The sequence below is a fragment of the Leptinotarsa decemlineata genome, unplaced genomic scaffold (assembly GCF_025532065.1).
Source record: "Leptinotarsa decemlineata unplaced genomic scaffold, Ldec_3_MD MMD2_tig00026314_RagTag_RagTag, whole genome shotgun sequence".
In the NCBI taxonomy this organism is placed as follows: domain Eukaryota; kingdom Metazoa; phylum Arthropoda; class Insecta; order Coleoptera; family Chrysomelidae; genus Leptinotarsa; species Leptinotarsa decemlineata.
The window spans coordinates 9342239-9355211 of record NW_027412684.1 but is presented as its reverse complement, the minus strand read 5'-3'; the positions used below and the strand labels follow the sequence as shown (position 1 = coordinate 9355211).

At 34.8% G+C, this 12973-nt stretch overlaps 2 protein-coding genes across 4 annotated transcripts in view; both read right to left on the bottom strand.

Moving 5' to 3' along the window:
* Positions 1-12973, bottom strand: part of LOC111506098 (dynein axonemal heavy chain 1) — a 290072-nt gene that overhangs the window by 92153 nt on the left and 184946 nt on the right. For all 3 annotated transcript variants that reach the window (XM_074181742.1, XM_074181740.1, XM_074181741.1), the window contains exon 36: positions 12759-12928. In XM_074181742.1, coding sequence (XP_074037843.1) covers positions 12759-12928 — 170 coding nt within the window. The remainder of the gene's footprint in view (positions 1-12758; positions 12929-12973) is intronic.
* LOC111511009 (uncharacterized) lies at positions 977-2474 on the bottom strand. The gene has a single exon (XM_023167003.2). It carries the CDS (start codon positions 2459-2461, stop codon positions 1130-1132), a length of 1332 nt encoding a protein of 443 aa, XP_023022771.2. The 5' UTR covers positions 2462-2474; the 3' UTR covers positions 977-1129.

Here is a 12973-nt window from a genome sequence, read left to right as displayed (position 1 = left end):
GCAAAATGTACAATCACTACCTACCAAATAGTATTAAAGATATACCGTACAACGCCAGCTTCGGAAAATCAGTAAAAAGAGTTCTTTCCGATAGAACCTATTATAGTTTAGAAGAATATTATGTGGATAGAATAGAATGATGAGTAGATCAAAACCATACACTCTCTATACACTTATACACCTTCTCTTGTTTGTTATATTTTGAATGTCAAATAAGTGACTGATTGTTTTTATTTGATTCAATTTTATATGGTAGTGACTATTTTTATACAATTATCAAATGTTATTGATTCAAACACATTTACATTTATATTTACACGGTTTGTCAACAAGATGTTATTCTTTGATATTAAAGCATATTTTGGTTGATTGATTGATTGAAAAAAAGGAATTTTTAGGTCTCCTTTGTCTTGATGAGCTTTGCCTCTTATGAAATCACCAGTGCAGAAAAAGATGCGATGAGAAATTCAACTCTGGAGGGCTTGTATATCGCCAATAATCCTATTTTTAAAAACATAAATTGTAAATTATGTCCGAATTCTCAGGTATGCTCTTTGAAGGTGAAGGTGGTCTATTGCGGTTTTTCAATAAATTGAACTGTTAAGTTATTGTGTCTGTGGGCTACAAATTCTGGCCACAATGACACGTCCATGTTGCCAGGCGATTTTTATGCTCAGCAAAATATTTTGCAGTAGATTATTTACGCAACTCAGTTATTTATTAACCGATACAGAAAATAAACTGAGTCATCAGTATATTTCAACTCTTAAACACAAGAACAGTAACGGCTCCATATACAAAACAGAAAATCTGCCGCAAAAAGTAGACTTGGTAACACTGAACACGTCACTGCTCTCGCGCGATTTCTTTTTCATCTACAATGAATTGATTCAAAATATGTTCCAGTTTCACTGTATCACAAACCATTTTCTTTTCTTGAAGAATTATAAGTTTTCAAAAAGAGAATATAAGTGAATCATTTTTTGAATGTTATTTTAGATTATTCCAAACCAATACATTGAACTACTATCAACTGATGACGATGGACTCATTCAAAATAAACAATTTGATAATAACAAAAATAATGATTATTATATTGAAACAATTATTAATAGAATAATTATATCACTTAAAAATCACCATTTACCACATTCAAGTTGACTTCTTCTGATGTCACTGGAAAGTGTCTTTCATTTGGTATTTCCAAAATATTTTGAGAAGTTGACATCGAAGAATTGCTTCGATTGAAATCCTGAAGTGATAGTATTCGGTATCCATGTTTTTTTTTAAGAATAAACTCTGTGGATTCAAGGTTCACTAGAATGAGGTTATCAAGAACAGTGTTACCACTCAAATCAACAAACCAATTGATCTTCACTCCACGAAATGCTCCAAGTTCTATTGTACTGATTTGATTTTCCTGAAGACTCAAAATATTAATATCCGCCCCTTCGAACATTTCTTTATTGACAGTTGTCAAATTGTTATGGCTCAAAGAGAGTTCATTTACTATTAATTGTCCGAATGTTCCTGGATCTATACTGCTGATATTGTTGTGATCAAGTTGCAATGCCTGTAGTTTTCTAGTTTTGGTACTGACATTGAAAAATGCTCCTGCTTCGATTGTAGTTATTTGATTTCCGGAAAAATCTATCAACTCCAGAGGAAGGTTGTTGAAAACTCCTTGATGGACTACGGAAAGGTTGTTTTGTCCTAAGGATATCCGTGTCAAGCTAGTTCCTTTAAACACACCAGGACAAAGCACTTTGATTCTATTCGAATTTAGAAGAATATCGGTCAGATTGGTAAGGTTTTCGAAAATATCACCAACAGTTTCGAGTTTGTTTCCATCAAGATTAATGTATGTTAAGCCAGTAATCTTACGCAAGGTTGAGCTTTCAATTTCACTTATGTCATTGTGACTCAACACCAGCTGACTGATTGTTGAGTAATCGAACATCGATTCACTTAATTTTGTTAGTCTATTTGAGCTCAAGTCAAGACCATTTGCAACCATACCTTCGAAAGCTCCACCTTCTATAGACGAAATTTTGTTCTCATTGAGAAAAATCATTCCAAATACTCTGTAACCGAACACTCCCTTCTTGATTGCTTCTATGTCATTGTAAGGAAACTTCAGGTTTGATATATTCGCTGAATCTAAAGCTCCTGGTTCTATATCTTTGAGTCCGCAGTTAACCATATGAAAATTTTCCAGAGTCACATTAGCTAAAGATCTGTTTGGCAGTACAGATACTTCCTGGTTGTCGATTAAAACAATGTTTAAGTTGGTTTTATTGTGTAATATATCGGCGAGGTCACTTAATGAACTGATAGTAGAGGTGAATTCAAGATGGGGAATTTTTTTAAAACCCGCAACAACTATATCACTACATTTCGTGTTGGTGATAGTGAGTATTAGCACGAGAATAGATGCTTCTTTGATTTGCATTGTTATCATTGAAACTGACTGAGTATTGTCTGATTGGGGAATTTATACCAAGATATGTCTAACAGTTGGAAAGTGCTGATTGTGCTTAGTATTGAGATTTCAACGTTCAATCTGACATCATACTTTATCCCAACATTATCAATTATTGAACGTCAATTCGATAAATATATGATCTACTTTCAACATGTTAACGATTCAGCAAATGTGTTGATTATTATTGAATCCATTTTATGGAAAAATGAATATCCGGAGAAGTTTATCGAGAGAGTCATCAGTTTTTTTTGAAAACTGTAGACTACACATATTGTTGCTACGTGATGGTCAATAACAACCCTCTTCTTTAACTGTGTTTGATTGCGGTTTATCTCAAGACCTAGACAGGACGAAAAGTTCACACCTTTACCAAGACGAACCTTTGAGATACGTTCTTAGATCTATTCATTTCTATCCGTCAACAACCACGTTTCTCTACATATCAGAGTTGGTCGATATTCTCCACTGGCATCAATGAGCATTGACTAAATATCCAGCCATTTTCTATTGCTTAATGTTTGGCAGTTCATGTTCAATAGTACCAGGACTCTGGACGGATCCATATCATATCATAGGAAAATGAATGGAACTCAGGGCTTCTGACTCCGAGTTCATCATATACTCAATTTCAGTGAGCAATGTTGAAAGACTTTTTTTTCAAGACGAATGGACTCTAATGGAATTGTTTTGATCGATCACACCATCCGCCCCCAAGTTCCACCAATGTGAAAAGAACTAAAGAGATTGACCCCCCCACGTGAATCGTTCCAAAGAAAGTTCATCGTATATTCTTGGGTAATTCATTGATTTTTTGAGTTAACGTTCAGCTTCAACAGCTTTTGCCTCATTATTTGAGAATTCTTTGATTGTTCGCATCGAAACATAAAACCACGAATTATCATGATTGTGGACCAAGTGTTAAGACAAGGCGCTATCTCAGTATGTATTATTCTAATTGTGAGGCAGATTAAGAGTTTTCCATATGTTTTCTTTGACCTTGACCTTCTAATTGAGACAATCCAAAAAAGTCCAAAGAAAGGAAAAACAAAAGGTGGCAGTCTTTGTTCTGGAATCATTTTCATTTCGGCTTCTACTGTTTTCCTAATTTTACATTCCTAGGAACCACTGAAACCTATTTTTGAGCTGCTCTGATTCGCAGGATTCAAAGTTTTGATCACTGATTGATTACTACGTTTTCGACTTCAAACAGCCCACTGAAGTTAATGTTGAATGAGTAACTTGGTATACAAATCTTTAGGATCTGAAATATTCGAATATTTATAACCATAATACATGTTCGATGATATCTAAGAAGGAGTACAGTTTAAACAAACCACTGATTTTTGTCAATGTCTTTACCATTTCTTAAATGTTAAATTTCACTTCTAACGAAAGAGTTTGACTTTCATTCGTCCATAATTTTGAAACATCTGAAATTTCTTCGCTATCATAAAACAGTTTCGTTTAAGGACAAAACACAAGCAATACAGGAAAATTCTTGAGGCGCTCATAGAGCGGTGCCTGTGCGAAAGTACTGATTCACACTGGATTTGAATCGCTGGAGATTATATCCATTTGGTAAACAGTTTTCAGATTTTTCATTCCATATAAACGCCGTTCTCCAAATGAAAGAGTTCTTAAACAGTGAAGTTCGAGGTGTACTGAGTTGAACCTCAAAACGATGAGCAGCCACAGTCCGTCGCGTATTTCTTGTCGTTGTCGTTCGTAGGGATGCGACAGCTGGTTAACGGAATAACAGTTTTTTTTCAAACTTGAACACTTCCCGTGAAAGTATATATAGGAGAGAGACAAATCTTCAACCTTTCTTCGAAAGGTTGAAAAGCAGCCTTTGCAATTCCAGCGATATGATTGTGCCAAGACATATTGGTGTCCAATATGGGGTTAAGTGAGGTTAAGTTGAAGAGCAATTGAAAGATGACTTCTCATCATGTAAATTGAACTTCGCCTTTTATCTTCTTATGATGAATGAACTGTACATGATTAATTTGATTTGAATGTATTAGAAGATAATAAAGACGATATTTTTTTTTTTTTTCACCGTAGTGTGCGCTGGTCAGGCCCTATCCCCCGAAGCCCCGATACATTCGGGAGGGCGCGCCAGCATAATCAACCAATGACCACTCCCCACACCGTGGGGTAAGTGATCATTGGGTCCGAGAATCATGTGCCCTGAGCAAACGCAGTGAGCCAAGAATGACAGCCTTCTGCATCTGTGCGGCTAAGATTTCTGCCTTAGTGCGGCAAGCCGGTATGATTTTGAGATTCGAGAGTAGAGAAGACATCATTCCACCAAGGACTCCAATAATCAGAACGACCATCTTGATAGAGTGATCTGGATAGAGTCTGCGGAGTTCGAAGAGAAAATCTCGATATTTTATCCGTTTTTCCTCCTCTTTTCTGACGATATTCGTCTCGCCAGGAGCTGAAAACTCCACGACAAATATCGTTTTGGTCTGGTGGTCGAGAAGGACTACATCAGGCTTATTAGCTTGTATGAGCCTGAGGGTGGGGAACGAATAGTTCCAATAAATTCGGCACTTCTCGTTCCCCACAACGGATTCAATATCCCCCGGAGCGTAGGGCAACACCGGTGTCTCGTCAATACCGTAAGAGTGGACGTGGAGTGGACCGTAAGACGATATTATTATTATTATTATTATTATTATTATTATTATTATTATTTCAACCCTCAACAAACTTATCGATGAAGAAAGCGGAATTATGTGACCTGACATCATTATATCCGGTTCGGAAACATTCATCTTTTTGGAGAAAACCCTGGGTTGTTGTGGCATTGAATTGAACCTGGTTACTTCCACCACAATGAGAAATTACTTCTAGATCCTCATCAAGGCATTCAATCTCCTGCTGCCGGTGAAGATGTGCCTCCGTAGCCGATGTCCTGGAATTCAAATGGAATGACGAGACAAGTGTGCTGTCGTCAGCTATGCAATATATTAGATTTTTGGTGTTTTCCAATAAGTCGTTTATATATAATAAAAAGATGGTTGGAGACGATATGGATCCCTGGGAAACACCAGCGTGGATGGTTAGAGTATTCGAGAGATATCCATCGACGGGCACTTGCAGGGAACGTTTTTTCAGGAAGCTGAAGGGCCATAAACAAAAATGATCCGACAAGCCATAGCTTCGAAGTTTGGCCAGCAAATCCTCATGCAACACACGGTCGAAGGCCTTAGAAATATCAAGCGTAACAGCTCTTGACTCTCCATGTTTCTTGATTGTGTTATTACAAATATGGGTGACATACGATAGTCGCCTGTTGATCATTGCTTCCGAAAGCCATATTGATGATCGCTCAGATGTCCGAAGTGGAAAGCTAGATTCAAACGATTTAAATAGTTTCCATAAAAACAATGTTCTTAGTTCTCATTAAAAAAAATGTCACCAGCGGAAGGAATGCGGTAAGTATGCTTCATGATAATGTGCAAAGTATCTCTAATAAGTTGGATACAATAAATGCTTTCCTTTCTGATCATCATTTTGATGTTATCTGCTCCTCAGAACATTGGCAGATTGAGGACTGTCTAGCACATATCAATATATCAGAATATACTTTAGCTAACTTTTTTACCGTAGTAATAAAATCATGGAGGCGTAGCCATTTATGTAAAACAAAATAAGAATAGTTTAAAACACATTCCAATAAATTTGGATTTTTTTAATAGTGAACAAAACTCGGAATTTTCAGCCATTTATTTGCCATCCATAAAAACTGCGGTTGTAGCAGTGTACAGATCTGGTAAAGGCAGCATCGATGTATTTCTTTTGAATTTTGAACATATATTTAACAATTTACTGGGGAATTGCGACAATCTGATGCTAATTTAAGGCGACTTCAATTTGAATTTCAAAATAGAAACTGGCATTTTGAATAATTTGAAGTGTGTGTTGCAATCGTATGGCATGGTGTTCACAATCTTGGAGAATACGAGAATTACAGCTACTTCCTCCAACTGTATTGATAATATAATAACTAATGTAGCAGAACAACGATTTTTGGTAGTTGTTTTCGAGCCTTGTTTTTCAGACCACCGGGCACAATACATTGTCATAGGGAATAGTATGAATCCAACTAATATACCTACCCCAACCGGTTAAGCGACGATTTATATCGATTGGAGTCCATTTTGCTTAGGTTTGTCAGATGTAAATCTTCTGGCAAACTTTTTTGTCAATACATTTCATAACTTAAGTTTAAAATGTTTCCCCCTAAAACATAATAATCAAAATAATAAGCATTCTCCAGTGTCTTAGTTTACAGACGACTTGAAATACCTGAGAAATCAACTTTCTGCTTTAAAGTTGGTAACTGATGTGACAAAACATCTAGTTTGCTTGGAAAATTATGAGGTACTCAGGGAAGTTTATAATAACAGGTTAAAAACTCGAAAAAAAATTGCATATAACAATTTCATCATGTCATCTGAAAACAGAGCAAAGGCTTGTTGGAAAGTCATTAACTTTAAAAGAAATGAATCAAAACAATCTGTAGTAACTCCTGATTTTTCACCACATGAGATAAATTACTTTTTTTGTGAAATAGCTGTTAATATTATTAAATCTCTCCCGAACATATCCAATGACGAGCTCCTTAGTTTCAAAAACTTTCCTGCACCGTTTAGTTATTTCTATTTGCACCCTGTTACTCATTTTGATGTCTCTTCAACCATAAAGTTTTTAAAAAAATCTAATTGTCTTGATATCCATGAACTAAATAGTCGAATCTTGAAGGAAACCAATTTAATTGTTGTAAAACCTTACACTGAGCTCATAAATATTATGTTTAATACTTGGTCATTGGAATATTTCGATTCAAATGGATTCTTCAATAACTCTCAATTTGGCTTCAGAAACTCCCACTTAACAGTATAGGCAATTCTTAATGTTGTCGGTGACGTTGTAGAATCATTTGAACAAGGCAATCGTACAGCTATAATGCTGTGTGATCTTTCGAAAGCTTTTGACTGTGTGTCACATGACATACTCTTGGAAAAACTAAACTATTATGGTGTTAGAGGAATTGCCTGGAAATTTATAAGTTTTTATCTTTCCTTTAGAAAACACTGCGTTTTAGTGAACGGTAAAACATCAGACTGTCAGATTGTCGGTCATGGAGTGCCCCAAGGTTCGGTTTTGGGCCCCCTCCTCATCCTATCATTTATATTAATGACCTCAGCTGCTTTATGTCACCTTATAGGTCAGTTCTCTTTGCAGACGACTCAACGTTTATTATTTCTGAGAAAGACAACGTAACCTTGGATGCTTCACTGGATTGTGCTACTAACAAGGCAAATGAATGGTTTGCAGCAAATAAATTAAAATTGAATAGTAGTAGAAAACAAATAATGCAAATATCAGCAAATAACCAATCAACTGTTAATCAAGAAACAAAAAGCGTAAAACTGCTTGGATTAGTGCTGGACCACAGACTAAACTGGCAGACACATATTGATCAATTAGTTGAAAAACTATCTAGTTCCTTATTGAACAATTGAAAACGACTCTCTGGGGTAATTCCTCCCATGTGATAACAATTTTTAAAATGCAGAAGAAGGCAATAAGGGTACTTACCCAAATTTGTTTCAGAGGTCACTGTCAAGAGTTTTTTAAAAAATTAAAAATTATGTCTTCACCATGTTCGTTTTCATTTCACACTTTAATTGAAATTCATAGAAGTCAGTCGGTGTTGCCGAGAAATTCGGATGTACACTCGCAATGCTCACCTTATCCGAAGAAGCCGTTTTCGACTAAATATTCGAACTCACTGAACTATGAGCTTTTCAACACATTACCATCAAGTGTAAAAAAATGAGTATTAATGCCTTTAAAAAATATTTAAAAAAGTATCTCCTTAAATATTGTTTTTGCACTGTTGAGGATTACATTGCGCATTGCAGAGTCAACCGCATTGCCGCATCTCTGCTGTGATAGTTTAATAACATATTTTAATTCAATTCTTAAATTTCTGTTTTTACTGTACCTATTTGCTGTAAAATTTTATGTAAAAAAATGTATTGGACTTTCTTTCTTGACGTGCTACAAACAAACATATGGTAAAGTAGTTAAATAAAATCTTTCTATTTATCTATCTATCTATCTATCAATATGTTGAAATTTCTCAACGATCCGAGGTTATGGTTGTTTACGGCTTTATCTATGATTTTTTATATCACTGATGGCAAAGCGACTGGTCGATAGTTATTTGGAAGAGTTTTCTTGCACTTTTTGGTATTAGGTTGAATGCGAGCAATCTGCCAACAAGAAGGAAAAACTCCTTTCTTATAAGACAGATTGAAAAGTCTACAAAATACTGGTGAAAGTTCATTTGCGCACTTTTCAATGACGGGCACTTCATGGCGATGACGGGCACTTCATCAGGTTTCTTGTTTATGGTTTTGAAATGATCAATCCAGTCAGTAGTCCAAATTATCCTACAACATTTTGTGATTTCCTTACTGAAATCAATAGGCAACTATTCACTGTTTCCTTTCAAATTGACAGTTTTTAATTCTCTGGTTGCAAAACCTGGGTCTATGAAGAAATATAAGTATCTTCTTTTATTTCCTCAATATCAGAAAACTTCTCGACTAGGAACGGAACGAATTTGTTTTAAGACTACGAACGATTCGGTCCAGAAGTGAATGATCAGATAATACTCATATCTGATTACCGTTCGTTGCTGAAGAAGTAAAAAATGAAAATAAAACTGGTACCCCTGAATCTTCAATGGGAAGAGGGGTCGCGTAATACCTCCTTTTGAATAGCGCGAAATTACTTTCCTAACGATACCCTAGTTGTTGTATTTTAGTTCTTCAATTACTGAAACAAATTTAGTTATTGCAGGTTCAAATAACTAGTTTGGTTTTTCACATTTTTCCCAATCAGATGTCAATGTTTGTTAGTTATGTAATAATATTTTTATGTTCAATTTATTCGCGAGAACGAGATTTTTTATGGAATATTGTTCAAAATAATTTTTGAAGAGACCCCAAAGAAAAAAGTTCAATGACGATAAATCAGCGTACAGGAAACCTGTTGCTTAAAAAGTATCCTACATCGGCGACGGGCTCCTCTTGCCGCCAATCAATGTATCACTTGCCCTCCGGTGACTTTGATACGTTCTTTAAAAACACGATAAGATATGAAATTACTCGGTAAATATCTTTTATCATATTTTAATATGCGGAGATGTCAAATGTCGACAAACTATCAAATGAGCCATCGTTAAAAAAATATTCAATTTATTTTACCTCATATCATTAATTAATCGGCTCAGAAGAATTGTTACGGAAAGAAACAGCATCACCAGCTCTTCAGCTATCGACTATGGTGAAACCAACTCAGTGAATTATAATTTCGATACTTAATATCAATAATGATAATGATCTTTATCAATCCCAAGAAACAAAAATGTTTTCATAGCAGGTATGAAATTGAAAATAGTAATTGAATGAGTTATTTGAATATCAACACATCAATCAAACATGCAACACATATATACATACATACAAACACACATATACACACATGAATTCCTATATATACATACATATAAATAAAGAGCTGTTTTTTCGGGTTTGGAACTAGACTGATCCACTCGGACTTTGTTTATTGACCCCCAAATAATTAATGATTCGTGACCTTTTCCATAATTTTTGAAATATAGGAAGAACCCAAATGGGTCTATAATTGCTACCGGATTTGGATATAGGAGAAACACATGCAATTTCACAGTTACTAGGGAAGATACCAGATTCGAAGGATTTGCTGTTTATTTCCTTCATAATCGGGGCCAATTATGATCTCACATATTTAATAGCGTATACTGAAATTTGATCATATCTTGAGGATTTAATTGTAGCAGTCTCTGATTATAATGCACAAATAATCAAATGAAATTATTACACCAAATTATCTATGAACAATTCGTTCAGGCCAGTCTCAACTCCTTACACAGTTGGTTAATGGACTGACTATCAGAAAACAACTACTCCCCTGGCTGATACCACGAAGGGCGTTGGATTATATCCGACAGGTGTCAGTTCAGGATTCTTCACAGAAGTTATTCCTGCATATGCTGTTGGCGATACAACTGCCGCAATAGATTTTTAATTATTGGCAAACACTTGCAGACTGGTTTCGGGCTGTTTGGCTACTCGTCAGTGCAAGGTAGCGTATATCATCAACATAAAGTCGATGATTTCCGATAATTGAAAATCGAATCCGTCAGAGTATCATTCCTCGAACTAAGCTGAAGCATTCAACAAACAACAGGTTTGTCGTCGCCCCATCTGCCTGTGAACGAGGTAACTAAAGGCATATCCGAAATTTGTCCAATTCCTCGTATAAGGAAAGAAAACTTCCACATATAGTCGGTGGGCATACTTGAAGACTGGCCTGAACGAATTGTTCATAGATAATTTGTTATATGTATAGCCAGTCTTCAAGTATGCCCACTGACTATATGTGAAATTATCATATTTCTTCTCTATCCATATCAAAACTTTAACAACAGGAACATACTCCAGAACCTCAAGTGATTTCTCTCGGGATTTCAAGATTTCAATTGCATTTGCAATTGAAGCTTGAATTTTCAAGCTTCGAGATCGGCTGCTTAACGGGATTCGTTCTATCCTTCACTGCAACTTCAATCGTCTAGACAATGACCATTTTTTCGTATTTTTTTTTGCGAAACAGCACCGATTTTCAGTATCATTGAAATTTTTATTGAGATATACATATCCAAACAAACATCTTTTAGAATAATTAACAAACATTACGTTATTATCGAATACTAATAACTTCCACCTTCTATGTTTATTCAGTTTGTAATGATACGGATATGAAACATTTTCTTTCTGACATTCTTATTTCATCAGTAGAAAAACAGATTTTCGATCATTAAAAAATATGTATTTTCATCAACCCAAAAAAAAATTTTATATGAAACAGATTCATGATTTTAAATATTTCACCAAATATTTCAATCACGAAAAAAAATTATACAGTGTCATCCCCAAAGTATGCACCATATGGGAAACTCATTTATTAAGGGTTTTTCGAAAAAATGTTGTGCATCTCCTAAAACTGAACATAACTAACAAAATACAGTAAAACACGTAATATACGAGGAACCTCCAAATATTTGATTTGGAGACAGGAGTAAAGTACTTTTATTTTGAAAAATCCTGGGAAATGTTATTTAAAAAAGTTAGTGAGCATTAAAAAATACATCTAGATTTGAAGTTATGGCCATCCAAGTGGAGTTTTATTTTTTTGCCCATTTTTTTAATGGGGACTACGAAAAAATGTTGCTTAATCGATAAAACGATAACATCCTTTTCACGACGGTTTATTTTAAAAGTCTGCAATATTACAAATTACACAACTATGATGTTAACCACGGTCAGTTTTTTTGAAGAGTTTCTTGTCCAAAGTAATTCTTCAAAATAATATCCAGAAAATCAATGAGTTTGTTTAAAAATACCTATTTTATTTTGATTTTTTTTGATTTGATAATATTGAATATTGAGTTCTTGTTACAATACTGTATAATTTTGAGTAATTTTCGATGTTAACAAAAAATAAAAATAACTTTGCACCAAAAAATTATTTTGCTCTTCAAAGTAATTGACCGTGTTTAACACCATAGTTGTGTAATTTGTAACATTGCAGGCTTTTGAAATGAACGAACATTCTTGTCTATCTATTTATCGTTTTAGCATTTTTTCAATAGTCCCCTTTTAAAAAAATGGTTGAAAAAATTAAACTTCACTTACATGGTCTTGACTCCAAATTTATAAGTATTTTTTTAAGCTGGACAAGTTTTTGTAATAACATTTTCCGAAATTAATCAAAATAAGAGTATTTTACTCCTGTCTCAAAATCAAATATTTGGAAAGTCCACGTATATTACGTGTGTTTTAGTGTATTTTGTTAGTGCATGTTCAGTTTTAGGGGATACACAAACTTTTATCATGAATAACATTTTTTCGAAAAACCCTTAATAAATAAGTTTCCCATATGGTGCATACTTTGGGGATGACACTGTATATCATATCCTTCAAACTTCACCGAGATGACGATCATATATACACTATTTATGAATCATTTCAGTGATGACCCCATCACGAACGTTATTATCAAGATCTACTTTAGTCTATCTGCAGACCTCATCGTGAGACCAATATATCCATATCGAAGAGCGAGTCGATTTATTAGCACATACCTGTGTATCCGAGAAGAGGAAGACTGTCTCCCGTTTCATCAATCCTGCTGTCAACATGATATTTTTCACGTCATCTTTCCAATCAGTCAAACCATACGCTTTGCTCAGCTCTATCTGAAAGCAGTTGAACTCCGCTATAAATGCAGACAACCTTGTGAGACTTTGACGACCTAAAAATTTCAAACGCATCACTTACACTAGAAATACAGAAAGAT

What these genes read in the sequence shown, in the direction of transcription:
- LOC111511009 (XM_023167003.2), bottom strand. Translation starts at nt 2,461, where the DNA reads ATGATAACAATGCAAATCAAAGAAGCATCTATTCTCGTGCTAATACTC.